Source organism: Sus scrofa, chromosome 3 (assembly GCF_054392235.1).
Source record: "Sus scrofa isolate SSC_HxYL_T2T_F1_AM1 chromosome 3, Sscrofa_HxYL_maternal_Yorkshire_Landrace_v2.0, whole genome shotgun sequence".
Taxonomy (NCBI): Eukaryota; Metazoa; Chordata; class Mammalia; order Artiodactyla; family Suidae; genus Sus; species Sus scrofa.
The window spans coordinates 53,366,386-53,384,373 of NC_139385.1; the positions used below are offsets into that span (position 1 = coordinate 53,366,386).

Genomic DNA, 17,988 nt, shown 5'->3' on the forward strand with positions numbered 1-17,988 from the left:
TGAAGTTTTAGGGGGAAATGAAAGCTTGGAAAACACAGCTGATAATGGGGAGTATTGACACTGACAGCACAAAATATCAGATAATATTTGGCACTAGAATCATAGTTTTTCCTTTTTAATGAAAGGCCACTTTACCCGCCACAGTTATTCATTGCTTAGGTTGGTATTTGTAAAGACTGTATTCTTGGAGTTCCCTGGTAGCCTATTGGTTAAAAGACCTGGCTTTGTCACTGCTGTGGCATGGGTTCGATCCCTGGCCTGGGATCTGCATATCATGGATGCGGCCCCGAAAAAAGACTACATGCTTGGGAAACCATCGCCTTAGAAAACAAGTGTGCAAGGTGGGAAGACAGAAACAGGACAGTTAAAACTCAGTCCCGGATAATCCACAAACTAGACCCTTCACAGATAATCAAGAGTTGACTGTATTTGTCAGTGTTTCTTATCCTATGCATTAGGTGCTAGAAAAAAGGAAGGCTCACAGCACTAATAACTGAGTGAGAAGAAGCCAGAGATACAAGTCTCTAGATTCTGATAGTCTGCATGGTTCAGATGTAGTGTTTTTGCTGTTGTGTTCTTTCATTTGTAAGCTATCCATTTCTCCTAAAACATTTTGACAGTCTCATTAATAAGTTGCTATCTAAAACATTAGCATATAAAATAATGTCAGCATAAAGTACAAGCTTTAGAGTGAAATTACACCAAGTGATTTTTTAAAGAGAACTGCTTAAAAAGTGCAGAATCTAACATTTCTGTTAATTTATTGCCAGTGTTTAGAATCCGAAATGTAAACATTTTTATTTCATAAATGAATTGTGAGCTTCTTAACTGCTAAGGAGACTATTCATGATTTGTTACTTTGTCATGTGTCCACCTTAAATACAGGACTGCTTTACACTTGCATAACTCTTTACAACTTCCAAATTGAAATATTTTAGTATGTTTATAAAACAGTCTCTTAAAATCTAAGTTTGTTAAATAACATAATTCTTTCTGTTCAGACAGGTCAGTGTTAAGTCCCTGTAAGGTAGTGACAGGTCCGCTTAGGGGGAATTTGGTTAAGGGCTGTCCTCATCAGTGGTGGAGAGTTGTAGTCAGACATTGTGAAAAGTGGATACTGTAGTATTCTTACTCCATAGAAATCACTCTTTTCCATTTAAAGATTGAGAACCTCGACCCCCGAGGCATTCAGCTGTCAGCTCTCTTCATGAGTGGTGTGGACATGGCCCTGTTTGCAAACGACGCATGTGGCCAGCCAGTGCCCTGGGAACACTGCTGTCCTTGGATGTATTTTGACGGGAAGCTCTTCCAGTCCAAACTCCTCAAAGCAAGCCGGGAAAAGACCCCACTCATCGACCTCTGTGATGGTCAGGTCAGTTACAGGAAAGCAGGCTGGGCGGGGAAGGGAGGAGCAGGTGGCCATCTCCAACTAGAATGAAATAATGCTCACCAGCAAGTCTGATCTTTCCCACTCAGTTTGTATTGAGCCTGAATGACAGGATTCTGATTTAGATGGGGCACAGCCCAGTGTGTAACTGAACGTTGGCTCAGTATCCATGTGAGCTGAGCTCAGGATGTACACTTGGTTCTCATTATTCACAATAATTTTAGTCTGTGAATTTGCCTTAAACACTGAATTAGCAAATACTGAAACTTTGCTCTTAGGGGAAATATAGGATTAGGTTCCTGCGAGTCTCCTGTCGTAACATCTTCATCAACTAGTCCATCCATAGCCTTGTTTTATGTGTGTTTCCTTTTAAGACTTCTTAATGCATATATATTATAAATTCATTCACTCACGGTGAACTTATGGCCAGCAGCATTATCACTAGGCCTGAACAAAGCTCACTTAACCAAAACACGTATTTTCTCTGTAAGGCACAGCACAGCCTGGTACTTGTGAACATTAGCTAGTACTCAGCACCGGGGCAGGTATTTCCAAAATGATTCACAAAACCACAAAAAATGTGGCACTGAAGGAAGAGTGAGCAGGACACTTAATGTACATTATAAAAGCTGAAACACGAAGGCAACACTGTGCTTTCGTCAACCTCAGGTGGCAGCTCAAATTTTATCCCATTCAACAAATGTCTTCAAATAAATGTGAGCAAGTTGGGGGGGGGGGTGCAGATATGGAACTCATGAGCAATGAGGATTGACTGTACTGTTTAAAAATCCCAATTTAAAAGCAAAGTGACGTTGTCAGGTTATCTTGTCCTTTTGCATAAAAGAAGCTCTCACATGTGCTTCAAGCTTTTAAACCTTGGACTACAAAACACGCCTTCTCCCACATACCTCTTACGTGCAGCTCAGTCTAAGGAAAGATTTTCGAAGTAAGCAGGTTTTCAAGGTCTCTGATTAAGGATTGGTTATTGGTCTATGTATTTATATATTTATTAACAAAAGACACTCCAGTCAAATGTTCCCAATATTTTTTCACAGTGGAATTTGACATATACAAGTTCTGTGAGGCTACTGGACGGCCATCTCGCAGCATCCCCGCAGACAGGTTGTCCTGTCTCAGAGAGCTCCAGGCTTCCCTAAGGAAGCACCTGTCACTCTGCCTCAGGTCCTTTTCTGTAAAATACAGTAACTACCTGACCTAAAACTAAATTCAGAGAAAAGTAAACTTGAAAGATGTGAGTCAGGCATCATATACCCTATGGAAGGAAGGCTGTGAGCATCATCTGTCTGGTTGTAGACATGTTTTGGTTTGTTGTTGTTGTTGTTAATTGTTTTTGTTTTGTTTTGTTTTGTTTTGTTTGTGTCTTAGGGCCACATTAGCGGCATATGGAAGTTCCCAGGCTAGGGGTCAAATCCTCTGCCTCAGCCACAGCAGCGCAGGATCTGAGCTGCGTCTGTGACCTACACCACAGCTCATGGCAACACCAGATCCTTAACCCACTGCGCGAGGTCAGGGATTGAACCCGTGTCTTCATGGATACTAGTCAGATTCGTTTTTGCTGCGTGACAGTGGGAGCTCCTAGACATTGATTTTGAGAACCAAATTCATTTCAGTTAATAACTTTTATAGTAAATGGTTCTCACCTGAAGATCTGCTGAGAAAGTTGGAGTTTTAATTCGTTTTATAAGATTTGAGATGATGACATGAAGAGAGCTGTTTTTGTGTGTGTTTGCTTTCGCAGTCTGTGAAGTATTGCTGAGCAGATTGTGACCGTGTAATTTATGGGTAAATAAGTAGACATGGCACAGTGGTTGGTGTGTCTGTCTTCTTTCCTGTACATTCCAATTCCATTGAAACCTTGTGAAGGAAGGTTTCACATGCAAGTCCTTGACTTCCAGGCCGAGCAAGCTGCCAAGGTGGAAAAGATGCGGCAGAGCATCCTGGAAGGGCTGAACTTCTCCCGGCAGAGCCACCCGCTCCCCTTCCCACCGCCAGCGGCGCTGCCTTTCTACCCCGCCTCCGTGTACCCGCGGCACTTTGGTCCCGTCCCCCCGGCCCAGGGCCGGGGGCGGGGCTTTGCAGGTGAGCGTGTCCACCAAGGTCTGCAGGGACCTGCTGGTGTGGGGAGAGGCTCGGCATACCACTCAGGCCTCCCTAGTGGGCCACTTCTTGCTGCATTGAGACCTTGTAATGAACTGTCAGGCTTAGTTAGGAAGTTCTCAGCAGCAGCTCTTTACCTTGGAAAGGAGCAAACTTGATCCCGCAAGAGATGATGGGAGAGTGAGGGGAAGCTGTAAAAGCTGTTGCAGAGCTTTTAAGGTGGGTCAGTGTAGTTGCTTCAATTTGTGATTAAGGATCTTCTCCTGTGTGGGGTCAGCGGAGCTCTCCTTCACTAAGGCCACCTCCCAGGCCCATGACAGAGCCTACGGCAGTAGTGTCAGGCTCGGGAGGCTCCTCCCAGAACAGGCAAGGTAACATGTCAGTGCTGCTCATGACAGGAGGGGTCAGGAGTTCCCTCTGTGGCAACTGATGGTGGAAGAACAAGTGAAGAACACGGGGTCACTCTGCCCAGAAGCCCGCTGGTGGTTTTCTGAACCCAGTTCCTCACAACCCCTCCCATCTCTCTCCATCCGGGTCCCACAGGAGTCTGTAGCTTTGGAGGCCCCTGTGGGGAAACCGTAGCGACAGGCGCTTACCGTGCCTTCCGTGTGACGACGGCGGCAGGACCTTGCGGCGCCTTCTCAGGCAGTGACAGCGGCAGGACTAGCAAGTCGCAGGGCGGTAATTATGCCACACTTCCTCCTAGAGCTTCTGTTTGCCAGCACTTCCCGCTCTCTGGCTCCTCTTTCCCCTTGTCTGTCCTGCCTCCAGCACCATAGCCTTCCTGATAGGTCCCCACTCTGGCACTCGCCGCTGCTCTTCCCCCAGCCTTTGCCTGTCCCCGGGTCTCTGCAGCAGCTTTGGTATGCCCCATCTCTGCCTTCCAGTGGGGCCACTGTGTGTCCATGCAGCCTTTCTTCTGTGCACCTGACCCCCTAGCCATTGCCTCCTGTGATAGAGCAGTCCACCAGTAATACCCAGGGACCTTTCCTCCTGTTGTGTTCCCTCACAGCCCCCAAGAGTAAAGAGGGTACTGCTTGTACAATTCTTGGCATATAAATAAAATTTATCACAGTTTGTTTCATAAAAACATTTTTAAAGAAAGATCCAACACCAGATATATAGTCTATTTTAAGTTCCCACTGCCTCTCTTTTCATTTGTCTTAGGCTTGCGAGGGAGAGAAAGTCTTAACACTCAGTTTTGAAATAATGTCTAGTGATTTTTATTGTACTTTGAAGCCCATCATGACTTGTGGCTTTGTCATAAATCCCACATTTGGGGACTGCAGATCTAAGCCTAGCCGTCAAGTCTACATTGTAGGGTGACTCAAATACAGTTTTGAAGACCTTTTCGCATAGGCAAGTCTTCTTTCTTGACTAGGAATATTTTTCCAGCTCAGCCTCTTGGGCACTTACGGAAGCTACTGAGAGACATCTCTTGTAGCAGGAGGACTCTCACAGATGAATGCGGCTCTGTCTCTGCAGCCGTAGGAGCCGTTTCTGTATTCCTTCCTGGACTCGCATGCCCCTCTCCTGCCTCCCTCAGTCTCTTGACTGCCCAGGGTGCTTCTCCTCCTGTTCCTGTGCGTCCCGCAGTGCGCAGTAACATGTGCCGTCTGCTTCACAGTCGGCTTCAGCTTCTTGCAGCTCTTGTCTGGAAACTCACGCTGGCCTATAGTTGGGATAAAATACTGTGGGGGCTGGGGTGGGATGGGGAGTCTTGACTGTGGACATTGTTGGGTCAGAAGGGGTTTTTTAGTCTGAAGTGACAAGAGGAACATCCCTCCAGACTTCCCCCACATTGTCTGGAACTCAGGTCTGTGCTGTCCAATATAGTAGCCACTGGCCACATGTGGCTCTCGAGCATTTGAACTGTGGGCCATCCAGACTGGGCCGTGTCCTAAGTACGCATCTAATTTTATACTTGATACAGAAAAAAGAATGCAAGATGTCTCACTAGTAGTTTTTTTATTTTGATTGAGTGTTGAAATTAATATTAATTTGGATATATTCGGTTAAATAAAATATAATTACTAGTGTTTATTTCATGTGTTTCTTTGTACTTTTTTGTCTTTTTGCCCTTTTTCTAGGGCTGCTCCCGCAGCATATGGAGGTTCCCAGCCTACGCCACAGCCATAGCAACTCAGGATCCGAGCCGAGTCTGCGACCTACACCACAGCTCACGGCAGCGCCAGATCCTTAACCCACTGAGCAAGGCCAGGGATCGAAACCGAAACCTCATGGTTCCTAGTCGGATTCATTAACCACTGAGCCATGACAGGAGCTCCTCTTTGTACTTTTTAATGTGGCTACTAGAAAATGTAAGGCTTGTTGCAGATTTTGTTGAACAGCGCTGCCTGGCTGTTAATTGTCACGGTTGACACCAAGATGATGGAGGGTTTGTTATAATCCATTCCATCTATGAAAACATAAAATGCTTGAGGTTCTGTTTTGTTTTTATCAGAAGTTTTGCTGTCAGTTAATTTTTTGAGAATTTTCTTAGGGTAGTCAGAAAAACCTTAGAATATGCAGGCTACCGGTAATTAATAGACATTAGTAGACCCAATAAATATTTATAGCCCTGCATAAGGAAATTTTCATGCAATAGTACGATAAGGAAAAACAGGCTAAGAAAAAACAGGATAAGAAATTAATTACAGATTAATTTCTGTGATGTTTGGTTAAGGTAGTAAACTTGTCAGTAGCTTCCCAAAGAGGAAAATACCTGAGTTCACAGATTTTCATCTTGGTGCTATAGAAGTTGTGCTCTATGCAACCAGTACGTTATTGGGTCTATTTCTACGTAAGAGCCATGCTCATTTTGCAGTCGTATCCTCTTTCAGTTGTCATGGCTTGTTCGAAGACCCAACACAATTGCCTTACTTTCAGGTGTGTATATATATTTTTTTCTTTTTACGGCTGCACCTGCGGAATATAGAAGTTCCTGGGCCAGGATTCGAATTGGAGCTGCGGTTGGGGTCTACACCACAGCCATGGCAACACTAGCTCCAAGCCCCATCTGTGACCTACACCACTACTTACAGCAATACTGGGTCCCTGACCCACTGATCCAGGCCAAGGATGGAACCCACATCCTCACAGAGACAATGTTTGGTCCTTAATCTGCTGGGCCACAGTGGGAACTCCGTCAGGTGTATTTTTAACAATAGCTTAAAACCATTAATAACAAACTGTGTGCATAGATAGTTCACATAATAAACAAGAAGTCTTCATACCCAAGAGAAAGGGGCTGCATATGAAACAGAAACCACATTTGAAAAGAAATTGCTCGCTTGTTTCTTTTTTTTTTTTTTTGCTATTCTTAATTCTGTGATTTTAAAGATTTTTTTTTCATGTATTTTTTTATGCAGGAATCCAACCTATACCTTCTCAGGGAGGGAAGCTGGAAATAGCTGGCACCGTGGTTGGCCACTGGGCTGGGAGCAGACGGGGCCGTGGGGGCCGTGGGCCTTTCCCCCTGCAGGTGGTTTCTGTTGGAGGGCCAGCAAGAGGGTGAGTTTGGAAGGAAATGTATACTTTAAAACAGAAAAAAAAGAGCAGCCTTTTACCTGGTACTTTAATCGTGAGTTTATTTGCTAGGACCACTTTTGTGTCATTAAATATTCTTCTCTAACATTAGTCATGGTGGTTGAATAGGATTCCATTACAGATAGAGCACTATGTCACATTTAAGCCATTATTAAATATTTATCCAGAAATTATTCAACGAACCATTTTTCAATTTTTTTTTTTTAAAAAAAGAACATTTCTGAATGAAGTGCATTATCTGTCAAATTGTACACTCTGGATATGGACCAGAAAAGTATGATTGATTCCTTGGAATAAATCTTTGGTGTGATTTAATAAAGTCTGTGCTTCCTGTAACATAAGTTAGACTCCTTTAAGTCCATTTGATATTAAGTGTTTAAATGTTACCTGTAACAGATTCACACCTATCTGTTTTTGTCCTCTTGTATGTGTTTAGGCGTCCAAGAGGAGTTATTTCCACTCCAGTGATCAGAACATTTGGAAGAGGTGGAAGGTACTATGGCAGAGGCTATAAAAACCAGGGTGCGATTCAGGTAATGACATAACAAAGCGCTAGTGCTGGTTCACTCCTGACCCTCTGGTCTTCCTAGGCCAGCATTTCAGTGCCTTTGTCCAGACAGGAGGGGTGTTGGGATACTTCTGTAGCTGTTGAGCTTCTAACACAGTAGTGGCACATGGTGCTCACCAAGTATGCACTCCCTCAAACCCAGATCATTTTAGCATCGTTTGTGGTGAAGAGAGGCTCATCATCTCGTGTCCACATGCTGTACAGTGGGATTTAGCTGAGAATAACCCAGGAGCTATTAATGCTATTTATATCATAAAATATTAGGTAAATTGCATTTTGTATCTGAAAGAAAGTTAACGACTTTAAATGCTGGGACAGTGCCTCTTTTTCTCCTCCTAGACCCTCTTTTCTTGTCTCTAGCTCTTCCCTGAAAGGATTAGCCCTTGAGAAAAGAAAGTCACATTCCTGTCTTTATAAAAGAGCTAGAATTTTCTTCCACTTCGGGTTTTCCATTTAGGACCTGGGTTCTGATGAATTTCCCCTTGAGAACAGTCTTTTAGAAATCCCAGTCAGCCCTAACGGTGTATTATATTGTCTCACTTATTGAATCATGATGTTCAGTCCAAGTGCGTAGTGTTTTCCCATACTATCCTTGTAAACTTTCAGAGTAGTACACTCTTGTGACTCATTTACTAACAACTGGCATTTGGAAACTTAATTGGCCAAGAGAAAATAAAACTTTTACCTTTGTCCGGTGATCTTAAGCATCTTGGAAGCATCTGTTTTGATGAAGTACACCAAACAAGTTAAGTCCTGGGGCATCTCTTCCTGAAAGTAGGCCCAGGCAGCCCCTCTTTATAGCACAGCATCCAGCAAAAAGGAGAGGCCTCAGCTCCTTCTGGCTCCCTGGACACCTCCCCACCACAACCTTCACCAAGACACCCTTTTGGGCCACAGGCACTTAGCCTCTAGACATGGTCACAAGAGGGACAAGAATTTCATTCTTTTTTTCTTTCTTTCTTTCTTTTTTGTTTTTTGTCTTTTGTCTTTTTAGGGCTGCACCCACAGCATATGGAGGTTCCCAAGGCTAGGGGTCAAATCAGAGCTGTAGCTGCCAGCCTCTGCCACAGCCACAGCAACACAGGATCCGAGCCACATCTGCGATCTACACCACAGCTCACGGAAATGCCAGATCCTTAACCCACTAAGCGAGGTCAGGGATCGAAGCTGCAACCTCCCTAGTTGGATTCGTTTCCACTGCACCACCACGAGAACTCTAAGAACTCCATTCTTAATTGGATCTCCAACACAGAGCTCATCCTGTGAAAAATGCCCTGGTTGTACATTATGGTCATCTTTGGTGGATACAGGGGCCTCTCCTGAGCTGGTGGTGGGGAATATATGTCCCCATATTACTTATGCATTGTTTTTATTTTAATAGGAAACCTAGATACTGAAAAGCGTACACACACAAATAGCCATGTGGCCATCCCCCACGTAATGAATAGCATTTTCCCAGCCACACCAAGAGCCCCTCACAGGCCAATCCCAACACCACCTGCCTGCCTCCCTCTGCACAAGATACCCACAACCCTGTATTTTACACTGAGGTACTTCTCCCTTGTCTCTTTCTGGTTTTATCACTCAGGTATGCATCCCTAGATGCTGTAGTTGAGCTGTGCTCATTTTCCTTTAGTTTGCTGTGTCTTCTAAGCCTCTCTAAGTCTGCAGGTTCCCCTCCCTCCCTTTCTTTTCTTCCTTCTTTATTTTTTTTCCTTCTTTTTGCCCTCGGTATATGATCCCAGGCCAGGAATTGAATCTGAGCCACAGCAGTGACAACGGTGGATGGTCAACCTACTCAGCCTCCAGGAACTCCCCTCCCTGCCGTTCCTTTCTTCCTTTTATCTGTTGAAGGACAGCCTGGACTATTTCCCGGGCAGACTTGTGGCTTTTGCTGAGTGCCCACTCATGATGCTCTTCCCCACGTGGCTCTGACCGTATCTTTCTTATACCCTGGTTCCCGGATGTGGATGGTACATGGGGCTCATGTTTCTCCCTGTGGCAGAACTAGTGAAGCTGCGTGCTTTTCTGTCCGCTTGTCTGTTTTAATGTGTTAGGACCTATTGATCCATTCATTGACTGCAGATTACAAAATGAAAATATTCTCATTCCATCATTTCTTCTTCTTTATTTATCGGGGTATCTTTGTAAACAGATGCCTCTCATCACTTTTTCTTTGGTGCCCGAGTAGCACAGCCATTATAGGAAAGCTAGGCCAAGACATGGTCGTGTAGCTCACCTTGCCTAGCCTTGGCCACTGGGCCCTTTGCTGGGACCTCTGAGCTTCAGTAGCTTCAGTTGCCACCCCATCAGACCTGTGTCACCCACTTCTCTGAGTTTCTTGCTTTCTTTAGTGGGACATGGCATTTCCAGACCACAACGGTGGCACCAAGAGACTCTGGCTGCCGTAGGGTCCATCATTGTTCTCTAGACACCCAGAGGCCTGTTGCTTCTACATAAACACACACATAACAAAAATGCTTTTGATTGTATTTTTTTAAAGACATAACTCTCATAAATTCACACTGATGTTTCCAATTCAAGCTGAGGATGATAAGGCTTTTATGTAGCTTCTTCTGTGTTACATCTCTATGTCCTTTCTTCCATGCCAAATCACCATTTCTGGGCCTTTCCTATGAACAGAGCTCTGCACTCACACAAACACACATACACATACATGCAGTTTCTCCCCTAACTATGTTGACTCTTCCAATTCAGATTTAAGACTTGAGGAATTTGGAGTTTCCGTCGTGGTGCAGCGGAAACGAATGCGAGTAGGAACCATGAAGTTGAAGGTTCGATCCCTGGCCTTGCTCAGTGGGTTAAGGATCTGGCGCTGCCATGAGCTGTGGTGTAGGTCACCGATGTGGCTCGGATCCAGCGTGTTGCTGTGGCTCTGGTGTATTCCGGCAGCTACAGCTCTGATTCAACCCCTAGCCTGGGAACCTCCATGCGCCACTAGTGCAGCCCTAAAAAAAGACAAAAAGACAAAAAAAGACTTCAGGAATTTGACATGATTTTTACAGTCTATATCAATATATCCTTCCTTCCCTCCTGAGAATCTTGGTTCCTAAAAACCCAGAGGGTCATTAAATCAGAACATTCCATAGCTCATCACTTATTTCATCCCTTATTGTGTACAGTCTGCTAGGAATAGCTAATACTACCATTACCAGCACAATCACTGGGAACAGTTAAAAGAAAATATTATATTATGCTTCCCCCATTTTCCCCCACCATTCTTGAATCTAAAAAAAAATTAGCCATCCCACTATTGTCTACATTGTCCAAGGTACACTCTCCCTTCAGCCACATTTGTTCTAGGGTCTATAGATAACCGTGTCTGTGCTCCCCCCACCGCCCCCAGCCTTGAGTCTGCCGGTCCATTTTGTCCCTCTGATGCTTTTTTTCAGAGGGTTCCTAGGGAGGACTTGGGGAAGCAGTATTCAATTTGAAAACAGCTTATTTTCCTAGTAATTGGAAATACTGGTTCACATCTTCTTCTCAAGTAACTTACACGTGTTATATGATTTTCTTCTGTAATAAAGCTTTGCAGTCTAACAATAATAATAATAATAAGACTAATAATATTTGAATTGTCTTTTCCTTTCAAGTCATTTGCTTTTTTGCCCTAAATGCCTAAATCATTTTTGCTTTTCCTTCAAAATTTAGTGACGTGCTTTGCTGCTGGTTGTATACTCAGTATCCGATGCCTTCTTTCCAAATGCAGTTTCAGACTTTGTTTTACGTCAGAAAACTTTCTTCAGTTACTAGTTTTTCATTTCTGTTCTGTTGCTTTGCTTTGTTTTCATCTCTGGTGCTCCTGCTGTACTCATCCTTCTGGGTCTGTCATCAGTGTTTGGCATACTCTTGATTCCTTCTTGTCTCTCTCTTTTTTTTTTTTTTTTTTTTTGTCTTTTTGCCTTTTCTAGGGCCACTCCCACGGCATATGGAGGTTCCCAGGCTAGGGGTCTAATCAGAGCTGCATCCGCCGGCCTACACCAGAGCCACAGCAACACGAGATCCGAGCCGTGTCTGCAACCTATGCCGCAGCTCATGGCAATGCTGGATCGATAACCCACTGAGCAAGGCTGGGGATTGAACCTGCAACCTCATGGTTCCTAGTCATATTCGTTAACCACTGTGCCACGACGGGAACTCCATCTCTTTCTTTTTTGAGATGTGACTCATCCACTATGCAGTTCACCTGTTTAAAGTGTACGATTCATTCTTTTCTCAACATCACACAGCAATCAACGTCAGTTCCAGGACATTCATTATCCCAAAAGAAACCCCTTACTCCAGAGTAGTCACACACCCCACCTTTGCAGTCTTGGAGGATCTGCTTCCTGTGTGGACTTACCCTCTGTACATTTCATGTAAATTCACAGCTTGTGGCACATAGTAGGACTTCATTCTTTATTACTGCTGAGGGATGCACCATTGAATGGATCCATCACATTTTGTTTACTTTTTCATCAATTGATGGACATTCAGATTTTTCCTCTCCCCCCCCTTTTTTTGGCTATTATGTATAATGCTGCTATGAACATATACGCTCAAGTCTGGTTACCCACCCCACCCCCAGTTTTATTTAGATGTAATCGACATATAACATTATATTAGTTTCATGTGTGCAGCATAATGATTCAACATTTGTACTTATTGTAAAATAATCAAAATACGTCTGGTTAGCATACATCACCACACAGTTACAAATTTCTTTTTCTTATCATGAGAACTTTTAAAATGTTGAGATAGAGTACTGCTAACTATAGTCTTATTGTGTATAGTCAAGTTTTTGAAGGACACATTTTCAGTTCTCTTGGGTATATATGTAGGCGTAAATTTCTGAGTCATATAGTCACTGTGTTTAAGCATTTTAGGAACCATCAAACTGTTTTCCAAAGTGCTTGCACCATTTTCCATTTCTATCAGCAATGCTGAGGGTTCCGATTCTGCACATCCTTGTCCACACTTGTATCGTCCGGTGCTAGGTTCAGCCATTCTGGTAGGTGTGAGACGGCGTCTCATTGTGGGTTTGACCAGCCTTTCCCTCTCTTAGTGTCTTTCTCATTAAAAAATTTTCTTCTTTTACCTGCTTCAGGTATTTGGATGTTTATTTGGTGTTATTTCATCTAATTTAGTGTTTATTTCTGGAATTATTTTTTCTTTTATTTTAAACTCTTCCCTCAGTTTTCCACCTCACTTTCTGGCTTTTCCTGCTTTAGTCTTTGTTCCTCTTCCTCATCCTGTCCTGTCACACAGCCTGTTTTAAATCAGAGGAAGCAATCATGGTCTTTTATTGTTATGCCTTTCTGATGTATTTACTAGGGATGTTGTTCCATCTCTTATCTTCTTAAAATGGTATAATATGTGGTTTCACCTTGGTACTTCCTCCTGCTCATTTTTAAGTGAAAGCAGTGTTCTTGCACCTTGAGGATAGATAGTGAAGGGCAGCGTGTTTCCTGAGAGTTTTTGGCCTTCCAGTCTCTGTGTTGCCATCCTGGTGGGGCCAGTTCTAAGATAATTTGCCAGTAGGGCAGAGAAGGCAGTGCTGCCCCGTGCTCATGGTCCATCTAGTGCGGGGGACTTCTTGCAGTGGCCTAGGCCTATGGGAAGAATTGGCTGTAGCTGAGGGAGTGTCTGTTTCCAGGCAGGTACAGAGCTGGCTTTCCTTCTTTGTCTTCCTGCACCCTTCACATTACTCCCTGGGGAGTAACTCTAGGGAGGGTCCCTCATGCACAGACCACGGGGAACTGCTTCATCCCCATTGGCAATCCTGCTGCAAGTGTGTGGCTTATCTGGTAAGGGGCTTACCCTAGAGAGAGTGAGGGCTTTGAGGTTTGAAAGCATGTAGTTGAGATCTTCAGTATTATTTTTCTCTTCTTGGGCCTCCCATATTTTTATATTAATACTTTTCTCAAGGTTCCAAGAGAATGCAGTAGTATTGACTTGTAGAAAAGTTTACATAAGTGTATCTGCACTCTAGGATTGAAAGCTAAAATAGGACACTGTGTGCAATGGAACCCAAATGGGGAACATGGCAACCCCTGGTATAAGAAGACGTATCTAGAGCGAGGGCGATAGGCACCTCCAGCCCCACTCTGTGTGTAGACTATAGAGTAGGTAGAGTCCATAATAGCATGTACAGAGTAGATAGATTATAGACTGTAGAGCATAGAAAGTACAGTTGACCCGTGGACAGTGCCAAGCCTCCATGCAGTCAAAAGTCCACATAGAACTTTACAGCCAGCTCCTTCCGTAGCCACAGTTCCACATCTTCAGATTCAACCAACTGCAGATCATGTGGTACTGTAGTACATGTTTATTGAAAAAAACCCATGTCATGGTGGGCTTGCATGGCTTAAATCCATGTTGTTCAAGGGTCAGCTGTGTACAGAATGTACAGAGTATGTAATAGATAATATTAATAATTCTATAATAGATAATAGAAGCTATGGAGAGTAGCATGCATAGAGTATGTCATAGAATCCCTAGAGTTGATAGAGTATAAAAAGAATAAGCAGCATTTAGAGGTTATTATAGACTGTGGCATGTACAGAGTATGTAATGGAATGCAGAGACTGGAGAGTACAAAGCATGTGGAATGCGTAGGGTGGAGCGTACATACAACGAGGGCCACGGCCGCGTACCCACTGAATTTTATGCTTATATCTGCAGTGAGTGTCAACAGGCTTCCGTGTCTCCTCTCTCCCGCTGTTTATCAAAAGCTGCCTTACCGCTCACTGTCCCTCATTTTCAATAGGGCAAGCCTCCCTATGCTGCTTCAGCAGAAGAAGTGGCCAAAGAACTGAAGTCGAGATCCGGAGAGTCTAAATCCTCCGCTGTGTCTTCAGACGGGTCCCTGGCCGAGAACGGAGCAGTGGCTGAGGAGAAGCCAGCTCCCCAGATGAATGGGAGCACGGGCGACGCCAGGGCCCCCAGCCACTCGGAAAGTGCCTTGAACAATGACTCTAAGACGTGCAATACAAATCCTCACTTAAATGCACTAAGTACAGACAGTGCTTGCCGTAGAGCTGATGCTCTGGAGGCAGCTGTCTTAAAGAAAGAAGAGTAAACTTATTTTTTATAGAGGGTGAAGGATGCTGGAAGGGTAAGGATTAGGAATATCTGGAGAGAAAGAGAGCCTACAGTTATGTACATTTTTTCCTTTCCGTAAGAGAAAAATGAGGACTTTGGAAATTCGGATCCCTCTTTGATATCAGAGATTTAAACAACACATTTTTAGTTTTAACCAGTTGTAGTCAAAATGCTACAATAAAACAAAAAGAGAGAAAGAAAATGAAGAGCATTTGACTCCCACACTTAAAATGAAGTACACACAAAGTTTAAACTGGTTATGACAAAAGCCTATAGTTGTGTTTCTTGAACTTATAAAGAAAACAAATTTTGGCAGTCTTTAAGTATATATAGCTTAAAATATCATTTTTAGCATTTGGCACCATATGTATGCCATTATCTTTGATTTTTGCATTACTGTTCACAAGAAAGCTTTGTCTAAGGCTTTGATTTTATGATTATGAAAGAAATAAGGCACAACCACAGTTTTTCTTTCTTACTTAAATTTCATCACTGTTGATGTGGTTCTTTTGTGTTTAAAAAAAAAAAGTGCAACTATCAAAACTAAAAAAATTATAGAGTAATATTGCCGTTCTGCTGATTTTAAATATACAGTACATCATACATACTTTACAAGCAAGTTAATGGAGATAAAGTTGAAATCATAGAAGATGCAAATGACCTTTCAAAATCAACACAATGTGTTCTGAAACTTTTCGTGACTTAATACCATGCATCTGTGATCAATGAACTATGTGGTTTTGAATCGGATGTAGACCATTAGTGCTACTACTTGAGCTAAACTTCTGCATGGTTCATAATTTTTAAAGTGTGTAGTTAATATTATGCATGTTATTGTCCTTTCTTCCATTCTTACCAGTATGTGCCCATTTGCAAAACAAAAATGCAGATAATCAGTAATAGTCCTATAAAAGATGTTAACTCTGTTTAGTCATTGACTGATCTTGCTCTAACCTTAAAATTTCGTGATTATTGACCTCTGTTGCATTTATTCTAAAACCCCCCAAAATTATCTAGCTGTTTCGAATATCAACATTACCCTGGTGTACTCACTGCTGTATGCATTATTGTTCTTTGTTGCTGTTTTATGCCTTCATATTAGCAAAATATGAAATTCTGTGAAAAACAAAAAAAAAAAAATCCCTTTGATCTTTAAAAAAAAAAAAACAAAAAAAACAACCCCCCCTTCTGTAGCAGGAAACAAATTGCTTGTTCTTGAGAACTTTCCCATCAAGAATTTAGTAGAAGCAGGTATACTTATATCATTTTGATGTTTTTGTTAATGTTTCCAAACAATGTACTTTGAAATCAGAATCACTTCTTATTCGTTTTCATATAATTCTCCTGATGCTCTTCATCACACATTAGTGATCAGAAATGAGATGTAATTCCCCAATCCCTGCCCGCAAGACCTGAGTAGGATCTTTACTGTAAGTTGAAGGGAGTTTTGCCCTAACTCATGGATTGTGCAAGAATGAACTGCTGTTGGGTTTGACTGATTGTAGATGGGTTGTGGTGTGGTGTATCTGAAGGCTATTGAATGCAACTTACAATGCTTAATAAAAATCTTTATTCTTTTAGTATAAAGATGGTGTGGCTTTTAAATTCCTTGTAAAAACATACTTTTTACTGAGGTTGAATTGAGATTGAAACAGCTACTAAAGAGCATAGTAAAATAACCCAAATTTAGAAATATTTTGCCTATTGCAAGTAATTCCAGTTTTCTAACTCTAAAGGAACATTCATGGTTAAAATGCAAGTTATGTTAATGTCTGAGTGTCATAGTTACAAAAAAGACATGGAGTTCCTGCTGTGGTCCAGTGAGTTAAGAATCCAGTTGCAGCGGTTCGGGTGGCTGCAGAGGCATGGGTTCGATCCATGGCCAGCACAGTGTGTTAATGAATCCAGAGTGGTCTCGGCTGTGGCTCAGATTCAGTCCCTGGCCTGGAAGCTTCCATCTATCATGGATGTGGTCATTTTGTTAGAAAGAAAGACTTTCTCTTATTGAGCAGACTTAGAAATAGACATTTAGGAGTTCCCGTTGTGGCTCAGTGGAAACAAATCCAACTAGAATCCTTGAGGATACGGGTTCAATCCCTGGCCTCACTCAGTGGTTCGGTGATCTGGCATTACCATGAGGTGTGGTGTAGGTCACAGACACAGCTCAGATCCCGCTTTGCTGTGGCTGTGGCATAGGCCAGCAACTGCAGCTCCAATTTGACCCCTAGCCTGAGAGCCTCCATGTGCTGAGGGTTTGGCCCTAAAAAGCAAAAAAAAAAAAAAAAAAAAAACACAAAAAAAACAAGAAATACATTCTATCTTGATTAAACCACTTAAAAAAAAAAAAAAACAAGAACCATACCATATTCAGATTTATTTAGGTTTTTACCTAATGTCCTTTTTTGTTGTAGGATCTACCATGTATATTTAGTTGTCATGGCTCTTTAGGCTCTTTGTTGTGACAGTTTCTCAGACTTTCCTTGTTTTTGATGATCTTGTGACAGTCTTGGTCAGATATTTTGTTGACTGTCCTTCAGCTGTGATTTGTCTAATTTTTTTTCAGGAATGAGCTGGGGTAGGCTAGATAAAATTAACTTGCCTTAACACCTTGATGGCAGCCTTGATCATCTGCTGAGTCTGTTGGTCAGCTCTCTTCCCTGTAAAGTTGCTGGCCCCTGCTCCTTTGCATACTGTGCTTTCCATGTGCAGCCCTTAATTAATCAAGGAGTGGGGAGTCATGCTTGAGTAGCTAGTAAATTCTTAGGAATTCTTGGGCATGGCAAATTGATCTCTTCCTCATTTCCCTGTGTTTTTACATCATTGAGTTCTGAGTCCTTTGCACAGGAGAGGGGTGAAAGGTGAGCATTGAATATATTTTATTGGTTATTTTGTGAGCATCCTTTGTGTTTCATGTGCTAATGACACCTTTAATGATGATACCCTAAGATAGGACATGCTTTTTTAGAAGCACTGTTCTAGGTGTTTTAGCTCATTTAATGCTCACAGCAATGCTCTCAGGATGACACTATTATTACCACCAAAGATGATTTTTAACTTATTGGAGGCCACACTGCTAGTGAGCGGTTATGACAGAATCCGAGCCAATTAGAGCCCACACTCAGCCTTGGAGGAGCCCTTTGGTCCAGCAATCCCCTCCTCCTGGCCTGCCCAGCTCCTAGGAAACCGCGTCATCGGGCAGTGCAAGGGGGTGGGGTGCGCGGGAGGGGAGTGGGCCACGCGGGAAAGATGAGGTGGGGTGTCA

At 42.9% G+C, this 17,988-nt stretch overlaps 1 protein-coding gene across 2 annotated transcripts in view; it reads left to right on the plus strand.

Moving 5' to 3' along the window:
* Positions 1–16,313, plus strand: part of FAM120A (family with sequence similarity 120 member A) — a 113,139-nt gene extending 96,826 nt beyond the window's left edge. For both annotated transcript variants that reach the window (XM_021088178.2, XM_021088177.2), the window contains 6 exons: positions 1,163–1,372; positions 3,304–3,487; positions 4,049–4,186; positions 6,877–7,018; positions 7,491–7,587; positions 14,392–16,313. In XM_021088178.2, the coding sequence (XP_020943837.1) occupies positions 1,163–1,372; positions 3,304–3,487; positions 4,049–4,186; positions 6,877–7,018; positions 7,491–7,587; positions 14,392–14,703 (1,083 nt within the window). In that variant the 3' untranslated portion in view covers positions 14,704–16,313. The remainder of the gene's footprint in view (positions 1–1,162; positions 1,373–3,303; positions 3,488–4,048; positions 4,187–6,876; positions 7,019–7,490; positions 7,588–14,391) is intronic.
* Positions 16,314–17,988: the final 1,675 nt, after the last annotated feature.